The following is a 27096-nucleotide window of genomic DNA, read 5'->3' on the forward strand; positions in this document are numbered from 1 at the left end:
AAAGAAGTGTTTCCTAAATTTTAATCCTAAAAATGTATTCTGTAATCTCAAGAAAAATAATTCTTTTAGTAATTTCATTATAACTAGAGAAGTAGACACAGGTTACCTGATTGATGGCTCCCAGCATCTCGGCCCTACTGGCCACTCGTGCTGTGCACTGGCTAAGGAACGTTATACTTTTCTCCAGCTTCTTGATGATTTCCTGGGCCTGGTTATCATCTTCACAAAGAGCTGTTAAAGACTGCACAGGAAGCAATGTATTAAAAAGTATCCAACCCCAAAATCCGGGCAAGTGATGTTGACTCTATGTTGTAAGTGCAGGTGACAGTCAAATCTCAATTTTCTTGGTGGCGAATGAAAAGCAGCAGCTAAGACCAATCCTAAATGGTATTGAAATATTAATATCTTTAATATTAATCAAGTAGACCTATGCAGGGGTTCACAATGTCTTTATATCTATTCTCGATTCCTTCCTTTTTACTTCCCAAATTCACCACTCCCTGTATATTTATATTTTTCTTCTACAATAGAATGGGATTAATTGGTAATGGTAAAGAAATTATGCTTATAAATGAGTTGACTATATTACAGGAGGGGCGCAGTTTGAACTTTTAAGAAAAGTAATGAAAACACACTGAAATTAGATACAGCTCTGACCACTACACTTGCTCTTGCACTGGTGACAAAGTGTGACTGGACTGGCTGTGTGGGTATGCCTTCATCGCCTTATGAATATTTCTCTCCTCAAATTAGCCCTCTTAATGTTTCAACCCAGCTCTATATTTGTGGTGACTTCACAAATGGAAGCATGGTGGTTATTACACTGCTGTGTACCTCACAGAGGGCTTGCCCACCGTCTGACAAGACCCATTCTCTTTTTTCAGTTAATTAAATGGAAATAGACTTTGATTCTCTTCTTTGAGGCTTAAAATTGATATTATCTCCTATTGCTCAGTTTTCTGCCTACTTTTCTGCCTGAAATCTACTTAAAAATCCAGAGAGAATGCAGAGGACTCATACAACTACTTTAAAAGGCATTTATTGTTTTATTACTTATATTTTCCTATGAGTGAATATTTTTTATTTTATCCTGATCCTGAATTCTTTCCTCCTATTAATTCACACTGGGTTGAGGCAGAGCTTGATACCTGCTGTTAGTTTTAGTCATACAAATAAACTAATATGCAATTTTGAAAATATTATTAACGACATGACCAAATGTATAGTTCCCAAATGTGATTCTTACCTCCAAAAGCTTTAAACAGTTAGTGATTTCTTTCTTCAAATTTTCTTCTGCCAAGTCACGGGTTCTTTCTTCAAGTTTCACTCTTTTCTCCAAGGTGAACCAGTCACACTTAAATCCCAAAGATAATCTGAGAAATTCAGCCTGTTGTCAAATTAACACAAGTGTGAAGGGTGAAAATTGGAATGGTGAAATATTGGGCTGGCCAAAAAATTCATTTGATTTTTTTCCATAAGATGGCTCTAGTAGCACTTGGTTGTCTTTAAGTTCATTTGAAACAATTTTGTTAGATTGTATTGTGACAGCTGTCATATCAGTGTGCATTTAAAAAAACTTATCAAAATTGGTGAATTTTTGTGTAGCCATTTTAATATAGAAGATGGAAGAAGATGCACAATATTTTTGGCATATTATGCTTTGTTATTTCAAGAAAGGTAAAAATGTAACTTAAAAAAACAGATTGTGCAGTGTATGGAGAAGGTGCTGTGACTGAAAATATCCAAATCAATAAAGTTATTGGTAAAAATAAAAATTGTCTTTTATTTTATAGAAAGAACTAAACAGACTTTTTGTCCAGCCCAATATCTCAGTTTAACACTCAGTTACATTGAGGCATTTCTCTCTCTTGGCGACACAAATTTGCATGCACAGACTGCACCTGCACTTCGTCATTGCCAAACCAGACAGACACCAAATGCATGGCAGGTGTGCAAGAGCATGAAGTGGCTGCAGGCAAGTGAGTCTGAAACACTCTTAAAAATTAAAGTAAAAAAATTTACTTTACACTCACCTCTACCTCCTTCTCATTAGCAGAAATGCTGTAGAATAAGACAAAGAACTTACTTAAACATAATTCAACGGAAAGGCAAAAAATTGTTAGCATGCTATGTGAAGAAGAGCTTACTCACTTGTCACTTTGTTTAAAGTTAACCGATTTCACAGTGGTTACAGGAAGAGAGGAAACAGCAGTGTCTGTGAAAAGAACAAAATATTATTTGGTTAAAAAGACTTAACAGCAACAGGTAAAGGCACATTCAATCAAATGTTATGTCCTCTCTCCACTAAACAAGAGTGTTTCATTGAAATGTATCTGAGACGATAACAGGTAATCATGTATTTGCTGAAATACAAGATAATGTTATGCTATGCTACTGGCATCACAATGACTTTAAAGTCACTAGTCCAGACCTCACCATGTGACTAGTCTTTGAAACCTGAAGAGGTCTGAGTCAAGGGACAGCCCAATTCTCTTTGCATTTGAACGTTTGTTTGACTTGATTCTGTGGCTAAATGTATACCTTCCTCTGGTACTCTGGTTCTCCTTTATAGCAATGTTATAATAGCAGCAGCAGCAGCATGAGTAATTGTGATTGTAGTAGTAGTAGTAGTAATAGTAATAATACTGATGACAATAACAGCAACAATGTACATGGTCTCAACCATTCAATCACAGGTTTACTACATGACAGTCCCACAACAAGGTTCTTTACATATATACTAATGACACTCTCAATGGAAACTTTGCAAAGAGGAAAAGTAACAACTTCATCAAATCATCTAAAATAAGGATTTTTTTTTTACAGTAGCTAACTTTTATGGGAACTTCTTTGTCAGGCACTTTTCTAAGTGCTTCATACATAATTCAATTCTCTCAGCTAATCTTCTGTGATAGATACTGTCATTGTCTGCATTCCACAGGTGAGGAAGCAATCACAGTTTACCTATCACACAGAGATATTTGGGAGAACTAAAGGAAACTATGTACTTGAAGAATTTAGCCAAGTATTCAGCATGTAGTATATTCTCAATAAAGGGTAAAATTTTTTTTTGCTCATCTTTCCCATTTTGCAGATTAGGAAATAGAATCAAGGTAAATAACTTTCCAAAGTCACAGCCACTCAGTATAGAGTCTGTGTGACTCCAAAGCCTGAGCTCTGCCCACCATCCCCTCCTCGTTATTAGCACTTATTCTTTAACTACTGGTGTGTTTACTTTTAGGCGCAGTAATGGAAAAAGATCTCAAAGGACAGTTGAGAACTCACTACCAACGTTGATGTGGTTCTTCGTTCACAACAGGGCAGTGGTGCTCAGGGACAGTCAATGGCAACATAAGTGTGTTTTTTTGAAAAAGATACAAATAGAATCAGGCATCACTTTGGTTGGCTAAATCTATCTAGAGATGAAGAACTTGTAGATGCCATGTCTTTACTCAGAAAGATTTCGCCCATAAAAATACCAGCAGGGAATGAAAGTTCACGTGGGGACTGGGAGAGAACATTCCTTACCTCCTGCAACACATTCTTTTCTGTGCTCATCTATTGTTTTTGCTTCCTTTTTGGCTTCCTAAAATCATAAAGAGATTTTATTGTTGTACGTAGAGTGGATATCCTTTGTAACCAATTATTTCCCAACTTCCTGCCCTCCCCTAACTCTACCTGGTCAAAAACACTCTATAGTATTCCAAGAACTGTACTAGGGGTTAAAGAAGAAAACAGGATTAGCTCCAGGGGTGTTTCCAAACTAGCTGCAGCAAAAAGGACAGAAATACATGAAAAACTGCAAGGATGGTACAAATTACCACAAAGCAAAATAGGATGAATTGCCAAATGAATGGGATCTAGCTAAGCAAGTGCTCTGCAGAGGAAAGAGAGAGACACCATGGCCTGAGCAGCACAAAAAGTCTCTGCAGACAAGGAACATGCTGCCGCTTGCTGGAGAGGTAAAGTGGGGGTGATCCAGGACTATCACATGCAACAACAGGTTGTTGGAGAAACTGGCAAAAACAGCTGCTAAGGTTGTGCTGTTAGACTTTGACTCCATATGAATCTATTTAAGGTCACCACTGATCAGCTTTTTCACAAAGATGCCTATACAACAAGAATCTCCATAATAAGAGGGTTGTACTCTGCTGCCTGGACAAACTAATGGGAAAGTTGTAGGTGTACAAGTCTAAGAGACATTGTCTTGGTAGAGCCATTATCCCCCCTTTGTTGAAGATGTTTCTTCCCTTGGTTCTGCTCTCCCCCGGCCTCCCCATCACTATAATACCTCCTCCTCAGTCTGCTCTGCATTGCCTTCTCATATGAGAAAATGAAATCACCAAGAGCTAGCTATCCTCAGTGCTCTCTTCCTGACTGCCAAATCCTTGGAAAATCTCATCCTCATACTTGATTCTTTGCTGATAACTCACCAGTGTGTATCTGCTCCTAAAAACCCCATCAGCGAGTTTAAGAAAATGGGTTTATAGCCATATATACAATCTCCTTCCAGACTGTTGACGTCTCACATCAACCTGAGCACATCAACTTATCTTCAACTGATCTTACTTTACACTGCAAATTCTCTTCTTCCTCCTACCCTCCTCTCATCTTATTCTATTGGTACCTTTTCCATGACACCTCTTCTGGCCTCTCCCTGAAGCATTTTTCTGTCATATCACTAATCACACTCTAATTATGCAGTAACTGTATGTTTCTTCCCTTAATTAGAATGTGTCTTTAAGATCGATATCACTGTTTTAATCAACCTTATTTATTAGTGCTTTCATTTATTAGTAAGCCCTCAATTGATATTTAGCTTGTTTTCAGTAGACCTTTGATGAATAAATGAATGAATTCATGACTCTACTGTGTGACCTTGGACATCACAAGAATGCTTTGGCCTCAACTTCGTTATGAAATATTGGTGTAATTAAATTATTTTAACCTCTGGCCTCCCGGTGCTCACCACAGGCTGTGTTCTTACACTGCCTATACAGAAAGAGGAGGCAGAGTAAATCCACCCCATATACACCTCAGTCCAGGCCCTTTGCCTGGTCTGTATTGTGAATGGGGGGACATGGAGAAAAAACAAACAAAAAATAAAAATAAAAATAAATAAATTACTTTAACTTCATAATGTTTTGAAAGGATAAAATGAGGTAGTGCTTTTAACAGTATTTTGCCAACTTAAAGGGACAGTCCACCATTGTAATATGTTACCACTTTTATTATTAACATGTGTATATTTCCTTACCAGATTTAATATGGGCTTGTCCTCATTCACAGAGCCTTGGAGTGTAATATTCTCATGAGCTGGACTTGTGTCTATGAGAAAACAAAACACACTAAAGAGTTGGGCAACTGTTTCAAGTAAAAGAAGAAGAAAGCGGGGGTAGTGATATGGGCAGACTAGTAAGTAGCACAAGTCTTAACACGTGAGATATAAATTCGTGCCACAGAACCTTAAATGTTCCATGATTCAGAATCAAGACTAGAGGAGCTAAGATTCCCAAGGAAGTGAGCCATATAAGCTTTCCCAGTGGAAATAAACATCTGTATAAATGGCCTTCAAGTAGTCAGGTTATTAATATCTTTTTAAAGCCTGTGGCTGCTTTTAAAAAATCGAACACATTACCAGTTTAATTATAGAAACTGGATGAAGGAAGGATGAATAATTAGTAGCTTAGTAGATTTTTTTATAGCCTGACAAACAGGTTTTTTAAAAATTGCTTATGTAAAGCTGGTAACTAAAGATATCCTTCTAAAATACGTATCTTTCTAAATAAAATGTCATCAAACTAAGAAGCAAAGATTCACTTTTAAGTTATGCCACTTCTTTTTGTAAATTTCCTTTATTTTTTTGTGTACCGTATTTGCATTGTAATGTACTTGATAATGATTTTCCTCTTAACATGATCCATTGTCCTGAATTCAGCCTAGTGCCAGCACAAAAGTTAGCAGCTATGAGTAGGTTTTGTTTCTCTCATTTTAAGAAAAACAGTAGTTGTAGAATGTATTATATTTTGAAAATTTTTATGGAAATAAGAAAATGGTAATCACTTTCTTCAGATGTATAATTTTTTTTCCTTATGGAGATCTTATTTTTGTTTTCCTTTAGGTTTTAAGACTGAAATAGACTCAGATGGCCCATAAGTTTAAAAATGTAAAATGTTTCACAGTGAAAATTTTCCCTCCCATCCAGTCCATGCAGAAACCCACTTTTTACTCCCCATAGACAATGTTATTTAGTCTAGCTTTCCAGAGATATTTTATGCATACACAAAACCTTTTTCTTGTCTCTTTTATTTTTACCAGTTTTACATGCAGTATATAATATTTTGTACTTTGGTGTTTTTTTCAAGAGTCAATAGTTCTTTGATAGCCTTCCAAGAAAAAAAGATTCTTTATATATGTTTTATGTGATGCATATAAGTATTTCATTATGTGGATATGCCATTATGTGGATATTAACTAGTAAATTAATAGTTAACTTGTTTCCAATACTTTGTTATTAGACAATAATACAGTAAACAAATTAAACATATGCATATGGTATGTGTGTACTTAGATCTATAGAATAAATTCCCCCAAATCAAATTGTTTTTATCATGAGATATGTACATTTAACATTTTGGCAGATATTGGCAAATTCCCTCCATGTTATTTACAATCAGTGGTGCTTCATTGGGAATGGTCAAAAATAACTTTATTTTCAGAGTTAAGTGGCAGAAAGGATCTAACATGTTATCTAGTTAATTCTTTTGCCTCCTGAATGGACCATCACTAACTGGTCTATCTTCTAACCCAATAGATTTTAATTAGGATTCTGTAATGTCATAAGCAGGTGATTCCACATCTGACCTCATCGAGACCCAGTTGTGTCCAACAACTCTTTGCCATAAAGAAAATTTTGAGACCCATTAAAATATATTGTAATTTTGGCTCTATGGACAGAATTGAAAAAAGATTGTTAACATTATCATATGTAAAGGCAATAGTCATCTCTTGGATATTTTTTCTTGACACTACGTCTCCATATTCTTTTATGAAAGAATACTACTGAAGATAGTTACTCTACTAGTGTATTGGTCCACTTAGTGTTGTAGAATAGAAACTGTACATGAACCCTGAAAGATCTCACCTTTGACTTTCATCATAACAGAATCTGATCTTGTATCCTCCTTATCATGGAGTGATTTACAATCAAGGTCACCAGAAGCCATATTCAAAGTCTCTGATCCAGAATCTATCAACAGAAAGAAACTATTAGCATGAATACTATGCAGAAGTACTTGCTTATGTATTTTTTTTTCATTTGCACACATGTCATCAGGTCACAGAACACCAAGCTCATAGTTATAATACTACCACTCTATTTTTATATATTTTCCAAGTTCACTCACCACTTTTAGTTACAGTACTTTCAGTAGATGAAGCGTGTACAGGAGATGAGAGTGTGGAATGTTCCCTGCCAAAAGAGTAGAGGAAGTATTTGGGAGTGTCCAGAGAAATCTCTTAAAATGAACTGAATATGCATACAAATGCACACACATACAACAGACAGGCAAACCTGGACTGCGGCAGGCTCTCAGAATGCAAGTGTTCAATACCATTCTCCTTAAGGAAAGAAAAAGAGGAAATAAGTTCAACAATTTGACATTTTCCATTCCAGAAAAGAAGTTTTAAGCAAACATTTTCATATAATTTTAAATGAGTCCATATTTACTTTGCTCTTTTGGAGAGGATATGGGGATGGGATGGTACAAGGCAGACTGATATACATACTTCCTCAAAGCTGTACTTGCAAAAAAAATCCAATTTAAGTATATTTACAAGTCTAATATTTAAAGAAAACCTGGTAAATTCTTGTGCAAAACAAATTCTAAACTTAAAGGGCAGATAGAGTTTATTTCACAAAGTTAAGTCAAGTTTTCTTTAAAGAGAACTTTCTATGTGGGCACATAACATTTGTATTTATGGAAACATTACTCAACCTGAAACTTTTGACCTGGTAATTTTTAAATGGTTCTCAATTTTCTAGACAAATCATACATTTGAAAATTAATCAAATTCTCAAAAAGATCTGAGGGATGACATCTAAGTCAGCACCTAATAGCTGGTGCTCAAAACAGCTTAACATGTCCCAGGCCTCTAGGTGAAGTGTTTGAAACTCAGGAGTTCTTAATTTGGGGAAAACTCTGAGACATTAGGGTTGATTAGCTCACTTATTCTATTCCAAACAATAGAGAAGGAACATAGGTTTCTCTTTAATAATAAGATTTTCTAATAAGTGTATTTTCATTATTACTTGATCTATTTAAGAAAATAAATTAAAATTTAATAGATTGAAATAGAAATTATTTGGACATATCAAAAAGGTACAAAGACAATGCAAAAATGGAGATATTTAAGTCTTGTGTAATCAAACATAAAACTTAATAACTGCCACAACCAATCAGGTTCAGTGGCAAGATGCTATGTATCATAACACAATATTTAGAATCTTTTCAAGACAGTACTGATGATAGCCACAGAAGAATAAAGACTTAGCAAGAATTTGCTGAATACGTAGTTATCCAATACAACAACAGCAGCTTATGTCTGTTCAGCACATTAAAATTTACAAAAGCCCGTTTATCTGTCATCTCATTTAGTTTCCCAACAACTCTATGCAGTGGGTCTTAACAAGAAAAGATTTGTTTATTCAGGTAAGGAAAGTAAAGTCAATGAATAAAGTAACTTCCCAGGAATATTCAGAATGGTGATAACAGCCTGTAAACCTAGATCATACTAAAAGTGGTGTCCCTCCTCTGTAAACAGAACTGTCTCTGAGATACCCTAACCTAGATGATTGAAATACAGACTTTTTAAATGTTTACCTCAGATGTTTAGAAAAATCCACAGACTATGCAAAGCAAGATTTTATAGTTAATCCTCCTACATACCAATGTTGGGCAATCATCTCTTTTATTTCATTTCGTCTCTGCTTTAAACATCTTTGGGCCAGATTAACAATGCGACTAAAGCCCCTCATGATATCAGCTTAATTTAATTCAAAGACTGTCATCAAAGGCCCACTTGGTGCTGGGAACAGTGACAAAGGCTGGAGACACACAAAAACACAGTCCTTGTCCCAGGGGAGCTTGTAGGCCAGTCAGGAAGACAAACATAAAAAACAAATACCTCATAAATTATAGGCAGCATTCCACAGAGGAAAGTAATATGCACAGAACAGAACAGAGTGGGGTAATATTTGAATTAAATTTTGAAAGGAAATTGTACCTTATACCCTATAGGTAGTGAAATATTGATGACCCTATCCTTAAAATATTTTAATAAAATATCCTTAAAAAAGTTGCACTGGTAATTATTATATGCTTATTTAACTACATTCCAATATCTATGAGAAAGCTATAAAAATCAAATATCCTTTAGTTTCATTGAATATCATACTTCATAAAAGCCAGCAAAGATTGATTCCTTAATAATAAAAAAGACCCTTTAAATACACCATATCCTATAAAAAATTGTTGTTATGTGAGGCTTAAAATAACACATATTGTGCTATGATTAATAAAATACATTAAATTTAATAATTATATTTCACTAACTAAAAGGCTAATTTTTTTCAGAAAGAGGCTTGTTATTATACCTATTGGGGTCAGGGATACTTGTATTTGAATTTAAGAAGTATGAAAGAAAACATAGTTATTTACTATTTAATTAATCTCAATTCCAATATGGGGGTAAAAGTACCCATCATTTCTGTAAACTTTGTTTTAAAAAAGGTCTAATTATTTAGTAATAAAATAATGTATACAGGATAGCAAAAATACAGTTTGCCTCGATTATATTACAAATGTCTCATGTGTCATAATGCTCTGTATCAGCCTTTTTTGTCCTAAATCTCATATGTAAACATTTTAATAAAAAGCTTTTTGATAGACATAAGATATATATTGATTGAATAAGTAATAGCTATATGATTTTGGAGAAATGTCATGTATTTGGTAGTCATACATCACTGATTGTTTTGGAAGAGTTGCTAGGTAAGCAACTGGCTATTGCTCCAATTTATTACTATCTATAAACCTCACAGGTCAGAATACAACCCAATATACAACATATCTCAAAGTGAGATTTTCATCAATTTAGTCTAACAACGTTTTTACCCTTCTTACAAGAATAGCCATACAAAGAAAGATTTTTTTCAGATTTAGGATTATAGTTAGTGAAAGTTGGAAATACAGCCCCTCAGGCTGTGTGCATGTGGACAGGGGGTGGAGATAACTCAGCAAAAACTTCCCACAACTCTGCTCTTTTTTTCCAGCTTCAAAATCACCCCTGTTCAAACCAGCACCCTGGAGCTATAGGATAACCTAACCCACACACAACAACTGTGAGTCCTGGACAGATTATGAAAAAGATCATCTACTGGATGCATTTTAAAACCAAGGAAAATAAATTGACTAAAAGCAAGACAAAGACAGTTCAGACGAGGGACTTACTTATAAAGAAGACAGCTCAAATCAATGAGTCCAACACATGCCAATGCGACAGCATAGAGCAGGAAGAATGTTCTTCCTGTCCAAGCTATTCAAATACCGACCTGCATAACATTTACATAAAAATCCATGGTTCAGCCCATTCACCTTTGACAGTGAGAGTCTAATATAGGGTGGGGTGGCCAAGGTGCTCATGGAACAAAATGAGACGTTCTCCCATGGGCTGGGTCAGCCAATGCAGGTGTCACACACACACACACACACACACACACACGGCAGTATTGTTTCCATATTTAGATAGAAAATATGAAGAACTGTAAGAAATAACTTTCAAAATATTACTAAGGGCATTGAATAGACCCAGATAATACCCCCAGGTTATTTTATTTTTGGTCTTCTAGATGAAATGTTACTTTCTAGATTTTATGATCAGAAACCCTTCCAGTCATAAACTTTGATGTTACCAATTTTTACTATTAGATCTATTTTAAACAACTGATGCTATGCAAATAAATTAATAGGATTTTTCTGAGAAAAACAAAAAAATTGAACAAAAGACATCTACACAGACTTATTTCATTCTCACTTGAAAAAAAATCCCCTTGACTTCAGTGTTAGTTTCAATATGCAAAAAAAAAAAAAAGGGAGGAGGAGAATGTAAAATTGAATGTCAAAAGATTACAGCTGCTGTAACCTAAACAAAACTAAATTGCCTCACAGGATTTTTTTTTCCAATTCCTAACTAAAAGGACACCACACCCTCAGGTCTACAGGACACACCTACCACTGTGAGGTTTATTTATAGTACAGTTATCAATCAACTTCTACCTGTTCCAATTTTGCAGCTGGCAATGTTATTTATTCTCCAAGGTTACTAATGCTGCACCCACCCACAGCGTGAGAGAACAGAACAGGATAGACAATAGCCAGAAACTCTTCTGAGATCTTTTAATATTAATTCTGCCCTTTGCCTCACAAATCACCTTCTCCTAGTGACAGTAGATCTTAGACAAAAACATGTTATAACATGAAAGAGACCGCAAAGAAATGGCAAGACACTTAACATCTGCTGTATATGATGTTTTTAAAAGCCAAAAGAAAAACAAAAATTCATCTTTATATCCCCTGACCTGTGACAAGATATTCTCTGAGCTTCACACTGCTGATAATTCTGATTCTGGGTGATAGCTACAGCTGTTTCCCAAGTGTTTACTATGAGCTATGTATTTTACATGTTATAGCAGTGATTTTCAACTTTTTTAATCTCATGGCACACATAAACCTCTAAAATTCTGTAGCATACCAAAAATATATTTTTTTGCTTCTTTGACAAAAAAATAGGTATAATTCTGATTCATTCACACCAGATGGTTAGTGTATTTGGCTGTTGTCATTTTCTTATTTGACAATCTCAGGGAAAAGAGGTCAGTGCCCCTGACTAAATAGTCTGGTAGTCAGCTTAAAAATTCTTGTGGCACACCAGTGTGCCTGCTGCAGCACACTGGTGGAAGATCGCTGTGTTAGAGTGGGGTCAGGTCTGGGACTGGAGTAGATAGAAGGGAGAATCAGTTGAGTTCTCAGAGAAATTCTCATGAAACTTCTTAGTTCTTGGAGTGTTTGGGGACACACACAGGCACCTTATCTCATGTCCAGCTTTGCAAACATATAGAAAGCCTTTGGTTGCTATTCAGACTCAGTGGCAGGAACAGTGAAGGAGGAAAGGAAGACAGACTATAAGGAGAGGCAGCTGGGCCCCAGAGAGAAACTACCACGAGTGAGAAGAACTGAGGAAGTGGGCACTACGTACAGCTGGATCTGGCTACCGAGGGAGCAGTGACACTGGATTCCGAGGGAGATTGTGCTCTAACCACTGTCTCCCAGCCCTGCTGGGTTATCAACTTTGCTTGAAAAGTAGAGAATGATTTTAACCACCATATCACAAAGAGTCTACCCAACTAACACCACAGAAGGGCCCTGCTCTGACCAGGGAGAAGTCACCAAAGGCCCCAACACAGACTTCGAAGGAAGTGAGCAGTGGAGCAAGCAGGGCCTGTGGGCAGAGAGGACGGTGAACAGAAACGCTGCAGAAATGGGAGTGCTGACAACAGCTGTCTTTCCTCCCAGTCTCTCAGGAGGTAAAGTGTCCTTCTCTGGGACTCGCTAGTTGGCGAGGCCTGGAGGACACTGGGATATATTGGTGTACACCCCTAGAGAGTCTTGAAAATGTTAAGAAGGGGCCCAGTGAAAACAAAAAAGCCCTCCTGTTTATCAGCAAGGGGAGAAACAGCACCAAGATTTGTGTTCCTTCTAAATATGACCTACTTGTTTCGTTTCCGTAGACTGGTTAGGCCAGAACTCAGTTGTGGCAGATATATATATGTGTATGTATATACATAATATATGTATCAGTGTGTGGGTCTATTTGAATCCTCAGAAGAATCCTGCTAAATAATATCTCTGTTTCACATAGGAAACATATAGGGAGCTGTTCCACATGGTGTGGAAATGTAGCTCAGCACCCATGTGGAAAACCAGTGGGGAGCAAGTGGCATTCAGGACCATGCCCATGGAAAGGTTTTCCTATGGGAAACTGGACCTGCATTGTACCTAGACTGCTGTGAGACTTGCTTTTGCTAAAACTCCCTCACCCTGAATTAAGGTAGCAAGTGCTTACTGTAACTTCCTAAAGTCTGAGCTAAACCTCCCAAGTATGGAATGTGACCAGTTCAACCACCTTTCCCCCTGATCTGCAGCATCTTTCTCTTTGAAGTAGTTAGCAACATTCTTTCCTTTGTTATCTGTAAAAGGTAATCACTTGCAGTGAACCTGTGCATAGTAAATGAGGACCATCCTCAATGTAATGTACCCAATGTAATGTATCCTCAATGTAATTACATTACATCCTCAATGTAAAAGCCTGTCCAGGTGGGGGTTGGGTCTCTCTCTCTCTCTCTCTCTCTCAGAGTGCAACCACGCTGTCCCTTTTTCTCCACAGGACTTCTGTAGTCTGTGTGTATTTGTTCATAGCAGCCACAACACACATGGATCCTGCTGGCCAGGGTTCACATCAGAAACAACCAAATTGAGAGAGGTTAAGCCACTTGTCCAAGTTCACACAGCTAAAAAGTAACAGAGTCAGTCTTAAGTACAGATCTGTTTGATTCCAAAGCTTTTGCTAAGTGGCTAAAAATTTTAAGTCCTTATGGGAAAATTTCAGGTAAACACAAGTGTAGACAGAATAGAATATTAAACCTTTGTGTATAATTATTCAGACTCAACAATATTCAACTTATGCCTGATTTTGTTTCACCTATACTATAACCCACTAAACCCACTCCGCATTGTTTGTTTGTTTGCTTCTTCTCAGAAGTCAGAAACATTTCTTCCACATATATTTCAGTCTGAATCCTGAAAAGAGAGGAACTGGAAATGACTGATTGTCTTTTTTCTTCTTTACACTAAAATATCCCAAATAAATTAATTTCACTGGGTCAGTAAAGTAGCTCTATTATCCCCAAGAATGTCCCAAATGGGGCCCCAAATTATGAGATATTCTCATTAGAGTCCTTTGCATATCCAGATACCCTTTTATGAATACTGATATTGACTTTTATCTCACACTTTGCTTTCCAAATAAGACATTAAAATATAGCTTCCTCTGTAAATATGGGAAAGAAATAAAGAAATAAACCTCAGGTTCTCAGGAACCCCAGTCTAGAGAAAGGAGTCAGAAAGTGAGAGTGCAAGGCTATCACTTCAACATGTTCATTGAGTGTTCACTCTCAATGTCTTCAATAGACCCTGAAGGGGGGACAGAAAATAATCAGTAAGTGGGCATTCAACAGATATTCATGGGGAAGCTGCTATTCACCAAAATCATGTAGGGAGCTTGGTGCACATGGGTCAATGGCCCTAGAATATAGGTGGCAATGAGGGGAGGACAATGAGTTACTAGGGCTTAAAAGAAGTTATATTTTGATAGCTAGTGATACTGAGCATCTTTTCATGTGTCTCTGGATCCTCTGTATGTCCTCCTTGGAGAAGTGTCTGCTCAAATCCTTTGCCCATTTTTTAAATTGGGTTGCTTGTCTTCTTAGAGTGGAGTTGTGTGCGTTCTTTATATATTTTGGAGATTAAACCCTTGTCTGAGGTATCACTGGCAAATATGTTCCCATATGGTTGGCAACCTAAGTGCCCGTCAGTAAATGAATGGATCAAAAAACTATGGTACATTTACACAATGGAATTCTACGCAGCAGAAAGAAAGAAGGAGCTCCTACCCATTGCAACAGCATGGATGGAGCTGGAAAACATTATGCTAAGCAAAATAAGTCAGGCAGTGAAAGACAAATATCATATGATCTCACCTTTAACAGGAACCTAATCAACAAAACAAATAAACAAGTAAAATATAACCAAAGACACTGAAAGAGAGAACAGGCTGACAATGACCAGAGGGGAGAGGGGAGGGAATTTCAGGGGGGAAGGGTTTACAGGAACAAGTATAAAGTACACATGGACAAAACAAGGGGGAAGGGTGGAAATAGGAGGGCTGGGGGTGTGGGCTGGGATGGGAGTAAAAGGCAGAAAACTGTACTTGAACAGCAATTAAAATAAAAAAATAAAGAAATAAAATAAGTTATGTTTTCCTGAGTGGGATAATTGAGAAGTGAGGAAACTGAGGCCTGAAAGACATGACTTTTCTACAGTTACACAGATATGTAACTGGGGAAAAACCTGATCTCTTGACTTCTAAAGTATTGTCATTTGCACCTCAAGTAGCACTAGAGACGCTTGACTGTAAACATTTCTTACTGCCACAGGCAAGATTTTGTGGAACCATTGGCTTTTGAAATGGGCCCTGACAGTCAAATAGAACTTGAGAAATGGAGATGTGCACAGCATTTCTGGGTAAATAGCATAAACAGATCTGTGTGACATATTCTGACAGCGCACACTACTTAGTTTGCCTGACATGTAGGCACAAACCAGGCCATGAGGAGGAAAGAATGGAAAGTGAGGCTGTGACCAGGTCAGAAAGGGGGTTAATGTCAGTTTGTTATGTTTCTTATGAAGGCTCTCAAGAGTAACAAAAATTCTATAGTTTGAAGCCAAAGAGTTTAAGAAAACAACATGATTTATGGGTCACTGGGATGAACACAGATTATGTTTTTATACTTTTTAATCTTATATTTCATTCTAATTCCTTGGATTTATTATTAATGAGGATGCTTAGAAAGGCATTTTCTAAGGAGCGCTTTGTATTTGTTTAAGAGATGGGTGTGGGGGCCTGAAGGGGTGAGAGCTAGGGATTTACTCAAGGAGCAGGTGTGAGGAAGTAAAGCATGCCAAGAACAGGCAGCGTAGATTCTTCAGTGGATCAGAAACCTGGAAAAGGAATGATGAGAATTGGTAGTAACAGCCACAAAGTGCAGCCCTAGTTCCTGGGGACTGTAGAAAAAAACAGCACAGAATACAACATGGAAACCAATATACCTCCCCAGGAGTATCTCATAGGAGTTTCTATTATGATCTCTTTTAGATTCTGTTTCATAATAGGTGTCAATACCATAGATGAAACAACTGAGTCATATATTCTAATGAGAGTGGATTAGGAGTTCCTTTTAGATACATAAACCAGAATATTTCTTAGCTGAAAAACTACCTTCAAGGTAACTATGAGTAATTATTATGATTAAAAATGTCTAAATTTGGTATTCTAAGGGGGGACAGTGAGAAAGTCTTATCTTTTGAAGCTACAGAAACCTGAATTTGGATCTCATGTTTTCTACTTACTAGTTGAGTAACCTTGGGTAAGTTATCTAACCTCTCTGAACTTCACTGTGTCATCTGTAAAAGTAGAGGATAGCTTCCATCAACACAGAGAGGATTAATAACATGGCATGTAGAAATGCTTTCCTATGAAGTACCTGGTATACAACTGGTGTTTGTTTTTCCCCCTTGGTGAAATCAGTGCCAGATGAAAGGACAATTACTAATAACCAAACATTCTGTAAGTTTCCCAAATATCCTGTAAGCTTCCAAGTTTAACTTCCTTTATTAAAACTTTACAAGAGCTGCTAATAGCCAAATAGATTCATTTTCATTTTCTTTCCTCTTCTAAGCTACTGAGTGGGATGGGTACTAAGGAACAGAAAAATGTCAGATACATACATTTATTTAAAAGGAAGAATGAGACCAACTTGCATAGCTCAGTGTAAGGAGAAAAAATAGTCCCTTTTTTAAAATGAGCAAAAGATCTGGGTAGACATATCTGTAAAGATGGCATACAAATGGCCAACAAGTATGTAAAAAGATGCTCAACATCACTTGTCATTAGAGGAATGCACAGCAAAACCACAATGAGATACAACTTCACACCCACTAAGATGGCTATGACCAAAAAAGACAAGTGTTGACAAGGATGTGGTGAAAATTAGAACCCTCATACATTACTGGTGGGAATGTAAAATGATGTAGCCACTCTGTAAATCTGTTTGAATTTCTTTAAAATGTTAAATGTAGAGTTACCATATAATGCAGCATTCTACTCCTAGATATATATGTGTGTGTGTATGTGTATATATACAACTATATCTATATCTATATACATTCCAGAAGAATTGAAAACATATGTTTACACAAAAACTTATATAGGAATGTTCACAGTAGCATTATTCATAATAGCCAAAAGTAGAAACAACCCAAATGCTCATCAACTGATGAATGGGTAACCAAAATGTGGTATATTCATACACTGAAATATTACTCAGTTAAGGAAAAAGAGTCAAATACTTATAAGACAAATTAACCTTGAAAACATGCTAAATGAAAGAAGCCAAGCACAACAGGTCACATATTGTATTATTCTATTTACATGAGAGATCAAGAATAAGCAAATCTATAGAGATAGAAGGTGGGTTAGTGGCTTGCCTAGGGATGAGGGCTTGGGGGAGGGGGGAATTGGGATGGACTGCTAAGGGGTATAAATGTTCTTTTTGGGGTGATCAAATGTGTTTAAATTGAATGTGGTGATGATTGTACAACTCTGAATATATTTAAAAGCATTCAATTGAATAATTTAAATTGATGAATTGTTTGGTATATGAATTATATCTCAATAAAGCTGTTTTTTAAAAAAGGAAGAATGATGGACTATCATATCCTGAAACAGAACTGTATGCTCCATTTGACTGAGAAGCTCCTGAGGCTCAGGTTCAGACTGTAGACCACGGAAGGAGCTCAAGACATAGCTTCATGATCTGGGGAGCTGCCTGAGTGATCTTTAGTGTTACTCTCTTCTTGGGTGGAAAAGTACCATTAGCACTTCACTGCAGCAAAGGATACCCTCTGGGCATTGTTCTACTTTATGATTTTTTACAAAGTACCAGCACCTCAAAAAACTAGGCTTAAGCTGAATTCTTAGAGAGTCAGTCGATAGGACTTAAGACTTCTTAAAGTTGTTAGTGAATTTAAGTCTCAAACCAGGCTTTCTCACAAACAAAAAGTTCAGCACACTTCATCAAAATCTTCTTTTGGCTATTTATCTTTGAGTTTTTACAACACAGGTGGTAGAATAATCCCAAATGACTGAATTTTAATTTCCTGCCATCAAAGGTTGACATTTCTTATGCATTTGAGTTCTGTGGTATGACTCATACTTGCTATAAAAGTATCCATAATCCAACTGACTCTTGAACAATGCAGGGGTTAGGGACACCAGCCACCTATTCAGATGAAAATATTCATATAACTTATGTCACCAGTATTTTTTTAAAAGAATACCCATAGAAGAGCACCAGGATATGGTAGTTCTAAAAACAAGTTAAAAATATACTCTAATACTCACTCCCATACTTAGGTCATTATTCATCCTGATGCAACTGGAAAGATCTGTTCCAGGGTGGGGGCCAGTTGTAGGTCCTGGGAACCTGGCAACAGAAAGTCAAGTTCCTTACTACAGGTGAGAAAATTGCAGATTTCAGCAGATACCCAACTACAACATAGTTCTCCTACCCGGCTTTACCAAATTTCTAATTATGTTCTATGGATCCATGGATTAAGTGAGGCATAATTTGAGAGAGCTCCATTATGCAGAGAGAGGTTACAAAGCCCAGAGAATGGAGCCAAAAATGAAAATGAAGAATTTGCAATTCAAAGCCTTGCTTCCTCATCCTCAATACAGAACAGAAATTTCACTGGGGTGGAGAGTGCTCATAAACTCCACTGACATTTCTGAATGTCATATTTCCTAGGGGAGATCAGTCTGTTTACTGAGAATGGTGAGTGAGTCCAGATGAGCTTCAGGGGAGGATGGGTGTGAGGGCAGATATGGATTGCCAAAGGCTTGAGAACCCTGAGTGCAAAGGAACAGATAGATGTACAGTATAATCAAAACCTATCTGAGTAAGTTAACTTAGCAGTATATAGTATCTTTCTAAAAACTGGGAAGCATCTCAGGTAGCCTAATTTGTCTCTCACATTTCCAAAGGCATATTATGAAAATCAAAAGAGTAAGAAAACTGCACTTCAAGAAAACTATAGAGACATTTTTTTTTGTTTTAAAACTGTCAATGTTTAGAAAGTTGGAGAATTTGTACAATAAAGATGTTATTATCTCAGGATATGAAAATATAACTGATTAAAAGGTTAGGCCACCTGTGAAGAGAAGGGTAGGCATATTTTGCCCTTTTAACTTACAACAGGGTGGTGATTGTAGGGGTGGAGAGTTGGGGGTGTGAGGAGAGGTAGGGAAGGCTATGGGGGAATTAATGGTGATGGAAGGAGACTTGACTTGGGGTGGTGAGCACATAATACGGTGTACAGATGATGTGTTGTAGAATTCTATACCTGACACCTGTATAATTTTGTTAACCAGTGTCACCCCAATTAAAAGGAAAAAACAACCCCCAAAACTTACTGGTATGTTCTAGTCACATCCAAAGCACCATCCTCTATTTTTCTATATTTGGGCCTTTTGCGTGAAGCATGGATTCGGTTAGCTACACATGAGAACGGTGTCAATGACAGTCTTGGAATTGGCGTGAGACTATCCAGATGCAAGGCATCTGTAGAAAAGAATGAAAACAGAAATTTATTTTTGGTTTACACTAATTTATATATTTTCTTTTTCACTTGAGAGATTGGATTATGTCTGAAAAAGCAAAGTTAATAGAACTGAGTTAATAGAAATGTCAATTCATTTCAATTAACATTTTAACATAACCTTCCCCTCCCTTGATGCTTAGTAATATTGGGTAGAAATGCCAAAGCTTTTATTTTTTAAGCAGAGAGGAAGAGGTTGAGGTAGGGACAGGAAACTCTTGTCTACTGAGTAGGTAGAGGTGTTAACAATCTGCAAAAAGAGGACAAAGTATGTTTTTGTAAATAAAGTTTTATTGAAACATGCCTACATTCATTTGTTTAATATTGTCCCCTGGTGCTTCTGTGCTACACCAGCAACACCTGAAATATTTACTATCTGGCCCTTTACAGAAACAATTTACCATCCCCGAAGAGAAAACAGTTAGACACTGGGATGGGAACATGTCACAGTACCAAACTGTTTTTGTTTGTTTTAAAGACTATAGGAAGAAGGAACAAACCTAGGCTTTGAGTCAATCACAAATTTCTAGCTCAAATTCTGGCTCTGTCGCACACCAGTTGTGTACTTTTGGACAAATAACTAGACCACTCTGAGTCTCCCTTGCCTATACAGTGACACATGAGCTTAGGCTAATTACTAACTCAGTGTTTCTTATATTTAAAATGGGAAGTCATAGGGATGTGGTGAGGGTTAAATGAGTTAATAAACATGTTAAAAGCAGAGAACAGTGCCTGGCATGTAGCAGTGCTTTCGCAGTTGTTGTGTTGCTGTTGTCACTGAGTGAGTGTGAGTAAAGTCATCTCTTTAAAGCACTGAGCTATTGTCATTGGTAGTGGTGGCAGTTTTCCCTTCTGTAGCTGAAACAATCCACAAGTCATTCTTCCTTTTCATTCCCTCTTAAATTTATTTTGATAATCATCCCATTCCTTTTGTCATTTCCAAGCCAGCCATTAACTTTTGCTTTCAAACACGAGTTGTGACAAGAGATGTCACTGCTTCGAGCATTCTCTAAGATAAACCTCGTTATCTTTAGCTGAGCATTGAGTAGTGGCCCACAATGTGACCTACAACCTGCTCCACACTAAATTCTGCTGAATCCCAACCCAACTCCTCTTTTTCCAAAATGACTTGTCCAGCTTTGACTCTTTTTCTAACACTTAGAGCTTTTGCATCCCTCTGGGTTTGGTTATTTTCCCCCTCATTTCATTCTCTCCAGTTAGAATAATTTTCCCATGAGTTTTACTTTTTCAGATGCAACCCACCTTTCAAGGCCTGGTTCAACTCTCATTTCTCTTTTGGAGACTTCTCTGAGCCCAATAATCTCTGAGTTATTTTAGCACTTATTGTCTGTTATACATAACACAGCACCTTGCATAGAGTAGGTGCTCAAATATAAGTTGATTGACTGAATTCAAGGATAAATATCCAAGTATTCAACAATTCTTCCTATACAAATAAAATAGTGATTAATTATTTTCCCTTTTGAAAAGAACCTTAACCCAGTTATGTTGGATAAGGTGCAGGAGAGGGGCTATCCAGGCTTACCCAGCAGAGGTGAGTACCAGCATGTATGTTTGAAGGTCAGGGGTGTCTGATGTATTCTTGGTTCTTGAGTACTACACTGTTTATGGCAACACAGCTTCTGAAAAGAAAGTCAAGTAGTACTAGCTATTTGAAGGGGTGTAACATAACATATTTTATAATCAAATCTCTTCATGTCCAATGGTAAAATATCACTGGTCTCCAATAACCTTGCAAGAGAGGTCAGTAAAAAAAAATTAAGGATGCCATATAACAAAGCTTTCATGCTTTTGATCAAAAGGCATTTCTATGCATAAAATATAATTGTTATTAAAAATCACAGTTCAATAATTTAACAGAATGATAACATCATCAATTCCCAGTAAAGTGATACTTTCATATAAACAAATGCTTTGAGGAAAAAGGGATGGGCGAGGAGAAGTTTTAGATATGTTATTCTTCTTCATAATACTATAATCAAAAATTTGTATAGAGTTGCATTTTTTTTTGTTTTTTAAGATTTTATTTATTTATTTTTAGAGAGGGAAGGGAGGGAGATAGAGGGAGAGAGAGAAACATCAATGTGCGGTTGCTGGGGGTTATGGCCTGCAACCCAGGAATGTACCCTGGCTGGGAACCGAACCTGCGACACTTTCGTTCGCAAGCTCGTGCTCAATCCACTGAGCTACGCCAGCCAGGGCTGCAATAAAAAATTTTTAAATATTGGAAAATGGTGGTCAAGATGGAGGCATAGGTAAACATACCTTACTTCCATACACAACTATAGCAAAAAATACAACTAGATTACAAAACATATGCCACCCAGCGTTGCCAGAAAGTTGAGCAGTGTGGAAGTACAAAGACTAAGGATTTAAAGAAGCCACATTCATCCAGAGACACAGGGAGGCACAGACAGGTCCCACACCCACGTGTTGTGGATAAAAACTGGGATGGATACCTCAGGAGTGAGGGATCCCAGCCCTAGGCCAGACCACCCAATCCAAGGTTCCAGCTGCAGGAAGATAAAGTCCCCATAACTTCTGGCTGTAAAAAACAAGTGGGGGTTGGAGTGGCAGAATAAACTGTGGCATTCTCAAGAGACTCCTCTTATAGAGCCTGCAAACCAACTTAGGACTCATGCAGATCCACTCTCTGGGACTCGGCAACAGGCCAACAGCTGGAAGAGCACCAATGGCATATGGGGAGAAAGTGAAGTGTAGGTGCTGGGAGATGGCTTCCTCTGAGGCAATACTCCAGAGCCCAGGCAGCAGCATTGTCCCCTCTGTGGGTCCTCCCACACACAGAGCAACAGAGTGGTGACACAGGTTGTCCAACCCTGGTGGTTACCTAAGGCTCCACCCCAGATACAACTTAACAGGTGCCTTTTCTACAATAGGCCACACTACTAAGACAGGGAGTCAAAGCTGCTCTACCTAACACACAGAAACAACCACAGGGGGGCTGCCAAAATGAGAAGACAAAGAAATATGGCCCAAATGAAAGAACAGAACAAAACCACAGAATAAGAAGTAAATGAAATGGAGATAAGCAACTCATTAGATGCACAATTCAAAACACTGGTTATCAGGATGCTCCAGGAACTCATTGGGAATTCAATGGCATAAAAAAGATGCAGGCATGAATGAAGGTTGCATTAAGTGAAATAAAGACAAATCTACAGGGAACCAACAGTGGAGAGGATCAAGCCGACAATCAAATGATTTGGAACACAAGGAAAGAAAAAGCATTCAATCAGAACAGCAGCAAGAAAAAAGAATTAAAAAACAAAACAAAACAAGGATAGGCTTAGGAACCTCTGGCACATCTTTAAACATACCAACATTTGAATCATAGGGTGCCAGAAAGAGAAGAGGAAGAGCAAGAAATTGAAAACTTATTTGAAAAAAATAATGAAAGAAAACTACCCTAATTTGATGAGGGAAATAGACTTACAAGTCCAGGAAACACAGAGTCCCAAACAAGTTGGACCTAAAGAAGACCACACCAAGACACATCATAATTAAAATGGCAAAGGTTAAAGATAGAGAATCTTAAAAGTTATCAAGAGAAAAAAAGACAGTTACCTACAAAGGAGTTCCCAAAGACTATCAGCTGATTTCTCAAAAGGAACTTTGCAGGTTAGAAGGGACTGGCAAGAAGTATTCAAAGTGATGAAAAGCAAGGGCCTACAACCTAGATTACTCTATCCAGCAAAGCTATCATTTAGAAATTAAGGGCAAATAAAATGCTTCCCAGGCAAGGTAAAACTGAAGTTTATTCTCACCGAGCCATTATTATATAAAATGCTAAAAAGAATTATTTAAGAAAAAAAAACAAAATGATGAACATTAAAATGGCAATAAATTTTAAACTCTCAATAATTGAATCCAAATAACAGTCAGCAAATAAGCAGAACAGAAACAGAATTGTAGATACGGAGATCATTTGGAGAGCTATCAGTTGGGAGGGGGAAGAGGGACAAGGCGGGGAAAGGCGCAGGAATTAAGAGGCACCAATTGGTAGGTATAAAATAGGAGATGTTAAGAACAGTATAGGTAATGGAGAAGCCAAAGAACTTATATGCAAGACTCATGGACATGAACTAAGGTGGGGGATTGCTGGAGGGAATGGGGGTACTGGGTGGAGTGGGCAAAAGGGAAAAAAATGGGACAACCATAATAGCATAATCAATAAAATATATTTAAAAAAATAAAAGGGAAAAAAATTTTAATATTGCCCTGACTGGTGTGGCTCAGTGTGTTGGACATCATCTTGCAAAGCACAGAGTCATCAGTTTGTTTCCTAATCAGGTAACATACCCAGGTTGCAGGCCAGGTCCCCAGTGTAGGGAAAGAGGCAACTGATAGATGTTTTTCTTACACAATGATGTTTCTCTCCCTCTTTCTCCCTCCATTCCCTTCTTTCTAAAATAAATTTAAGTTTTTTTTTAAATATCATCATTTCTTAGGGTCTACCAAGTTGTGTTATTAAAAGTAAATAAACAGGAATCCATTTGTTTTATCTGATAATCTCTCTTGAAGAGCAGTATAGAGTTCTAAGACACTAATACATACTGGACTTAACTTTCTATTTTGGCATAGCAATCAATTCACACTTAAATCATTTCAAGAAGCTTAAACTTACCTGTTGTTCTTGAAGATGCTGTTGAATTGTATTTCTGGAGGACAAGGGATCATAGTGAGGAAATTCCTCATCTAAACATCTCTGTCATGAGAAAATTAAGCAGTACAGTCAAAGAGAGAATGATAAAGGAGTCAGAGATACAAAACTTAAGGGAAGAAATGATGCTACCTGAGGTGGGTAAAAATGACCAGTTCTTTATCCAGTGTTCTACTTTAAGGAAACAAGTTTGTCATTGTTTGGCACTGCCATTTTCCCTCTTACTAAAGGAACAAAATCCAAAGATCAAGAATAGGAAACTGAATGGTCAGTGAAATCTTTAGGCAGAGGCCAAAGCGGCTTGTTGAAGACATAAGTCAGAGTAGTAAAAATGGTGCCTGCAAAATTTATAGCAATAAAATCGTGGCCTTAGTCCAAGAGGTAGCTATATCTCTCTTTTAGTTATATTATAATAGAAAATTTTACTGGGGTTCTTAAAATGATTAAAACATATTTAGATTTGGAAGTTTTTCCAGTTCAACTTATTGCAGGGGGCTTTTTAGGAACACTGCCTAGCTTAATCTCCCACATGAATTTTTACCCCCTGCTTAACCAGATGTGCCTGCATTATGCCCAGGAAACAGATACTTGCAAATAGCACCCTCCCTCTTTCCTCCTCCAGTGCCAAGCTTGCTGTTCCTTATGTTCTTTACTTGTGAATAAATAGAAGAAATTCACCAAGGGTCACAAGGAAAAGAAATACATTAAATTCAACCATGGGTATCTTGAGATATCCAGACAGGAGTTGAGAGGCTAATTCAAATAGAAGCAGCAACTGTCAGAGCCCATTCAAGAATCCACATTCAAGGTTATCAGAAAGGAGGTGCCAGAGACAGCAAACTGGCCTGAGCTGTAATGGACCCAGTAAGTTCTGAAATGCTTCCTCTGTGAAAGATGTAATGTCCCCAACACACCGTTCAGGAATGTGAGTTCTTCCCTCATTATCATGTGCATGTGAGAACGAAGTCCAGCAGAGCATTTCCTTCTAAAATGGTTATTTAATTTTATGATTAAAATTATCATCCATTATAAATTAACTTCAACACCTTACACAATTTGGACATCATCCCCACACTAAACACACACATATAATTTTACCTGCAATAACAAGCCATGGAGATGTCCTTTAATGAACTTCTTTCTTACTGACTTGATTGTTGCTGTAAAGAGAATTTGTAATCAGCTTAATGTGAACATTACTTTCCCCTTAGCTTATTTCACAAACTTATAACAGCTTTACATTGGGGCCTGAGGAGAGGAGAGAGAACACAGTGACTTCTGAGACTGACATACCCAAGTCAGGACTTGTGAAAACAAAGAAGCAGGAGGACAACACTGGCTGGATAGCAAAACCATACCCACCCTTGGGTATTTAAACTTAACCTCAACAGATGCAAATGAGTTGTCATCTAGAAGTGAGTCTCAGACTTATTCGATCTTAAAATGGGAATTCACCTTAGAGGTACCCTACTGATACGGAAATCATCTCTCCAGTAGGCCTGTGCTCGAGCTACAGGGATGGGAGCCCTTGAAGTAGAGGCTTACAATCCCAGAATCCTACAAGCAGTGAGATCACCAGAACACTGATGCCTGGAGGATTTAAATGATAACTGCTTATTCATGGAGCTGAGATCAGACTCACAGGATGGTGCTTAACTCACTACTCTTTTTTGTAAAAATAAAAATATGTCTTTCTACTTAACTAAAACCCACTTCCCAGTAACTTTCAAATTCTCATTGCTGGAAAAACAGAAATGGGAAAATAATTCCTATTTAACTCTGTGAGCTACATAGTAACATATATTACTTATCTGACAATCCATACTCTTTTGAAATATAACCAAGAACCAGAAAATAGGTCCGAAGCTTTTGAACAACCGAAATAGATGGTGACATCCATGTCCTTTCTTCATGTGGGACGTCCTCACATTTCCACTCAGAGAGTGGGTTCCGAATGCACACATAATTCTCACAAGCTGACTGTTTTCTCAGGCCCCAGATGATTAAAAACAAAAATTAAGTGAGGGTACAAAGCTCTGTTATGGAGGCATATTAATAGCTGCCACAATTTTTTAAATCACTAACAGCCAGGAAAATTAACAGCAGATACTCTGGTGTCCAAAACATATAGAAATCTAGTGCTTCTTAAATACCAACGGTTTGATATCTCAATGGCTTGGAGAAATTCTGAGCCATGAAAATGATGCTAATATATGTGAAAATACATACATAGTCTAATTTGAGGGTTTTTTTTTTTAGGAAAAAAGGCTTAAAAAGCATTAATTATGGAGAAATTTACCAATGTAAAATTCTATTTTGTAAGAATTCTTTTTGTAAAACTCATTTCTCAACTAAGCTTGAGATAGTGTTACTAGCTCCACTAAAAGGAAAGTATATATTTTTTTAAAAATTTGAACATAAGTAATTTACATTAAAAAGCTTCTAATACTTAGAACTCTAGTAAAGATTCAATTTAAGGAAAAGCTCTCTATGTTAACTGTATTAAGAAATAAGGCCCCATCCTCCTCCTAACCTACATCTAAGCAACAGCAACAAAGCTCTCAAATGTCGCCAGAAACATGCTTCTGAAGGTTGTATAACTCCAAAACACTTCTCCGAGTTTCCAAATTAAGCTTGTGTTTCAGAAGAAATAACGAGTTAGTATAAGACTGTCTAAATTGCCCATCTGCTTTCCTACAAGGCAATCTTGGGTTTTAGAAATAGTCCATCTCAAAACATTCAAATCGTAAACCTTATTTCAACAGATGTTTTGTGCAATGT

The 27096-nt window shown here is 37.2% G+C and overlaps 1 protein-coding gene and 1 non-coding gene across 2 annotated transcripts in view; one reads left to right on the top strand and one right to left on the bottom strand.

The window, feature by feature from the left end:
- IRAG2 (inositol 1,4,5-triphosphate receptor associated 2) overlaps positions 1 to 27096 on the bottom strand; it is a 74479-nt gene that overhangs the window by 8770 nt on the left and 38613 nt on the right. Inside the window, exons 19-32 of the mRNA XM_045830126.1 lie at positions 25414 to 25475; positions 24280 to 24360; positions 21160 to 21256; positions 19429 to 19576; positions 18358 to 18439; positions 7574 to 7620; positions 7407 to 7471; positions 7145 to 7249; positions 5258 to 5328; positions 3529 to 3586; positions 2152 to 2215; positions 2034 to 2061; positions 1247 to 1387; positions 107 to 241 (exon numbers count right to left, since the gene is read on the bottom strand). Of these exons, the coding sequence (XP_045686082.1) occupies positions 107 to 241; positions 1247 to 1387; positions 2034 to 2061; positions 2152 to 2215; positions 3529 to 3586; positions 5258 to 5328; positions 7145 to 7249; positions 7407 to 7471; positions 7574 to 7620; positions 18358 to 18439; positions 19429 to 19576; positions 21160 to 21256; positions 24280 to 24360; positions 25414 to 25475 (1184 nt within the window). The remainder of the gene's footprint in view (positions 1 to 106; positions 242 to 1246; positions 1388 to 2033; positions 2062 to 2151; positions 2216 to 3528; positions 3587 to 5257; positions 5329 to 7144; positions 7250 to 7406; positions 7472 to 7573; positions 7621 to 18357; positions 18440 to 19428; positions 19577 to 21159; positions 21257 to 24279; positions 24361 to 25413; positions 25476 to 27096) is intronic.
- On the top strand, positions 4953 to 5084 carry LOC123813147. Its single transcript, XR_006784662.1, has one exon. It is a non-coding gene; the product is annotated as a small nucleolar RNA SNORA51 (small nucleolar RNA).

This window comes from Phyllostomus hastatus, unplaced genomic scaffold, assembly GCF_019186645.2.
Source record: "Phyllostomus hastatus isolate PE091 unplaced genomic scaffold, TTU_PhHast_1.1 phas_scaffold_93, whole genome shotgun sequence".
NCBI classification, from domain to species: domain Eukaryota; kingdom Metazoa; phylum Chordata; class Mammalia; order Chiroptera; family Phyllostomidae; genus Phyllostomus; species Phyllostomus hastatus.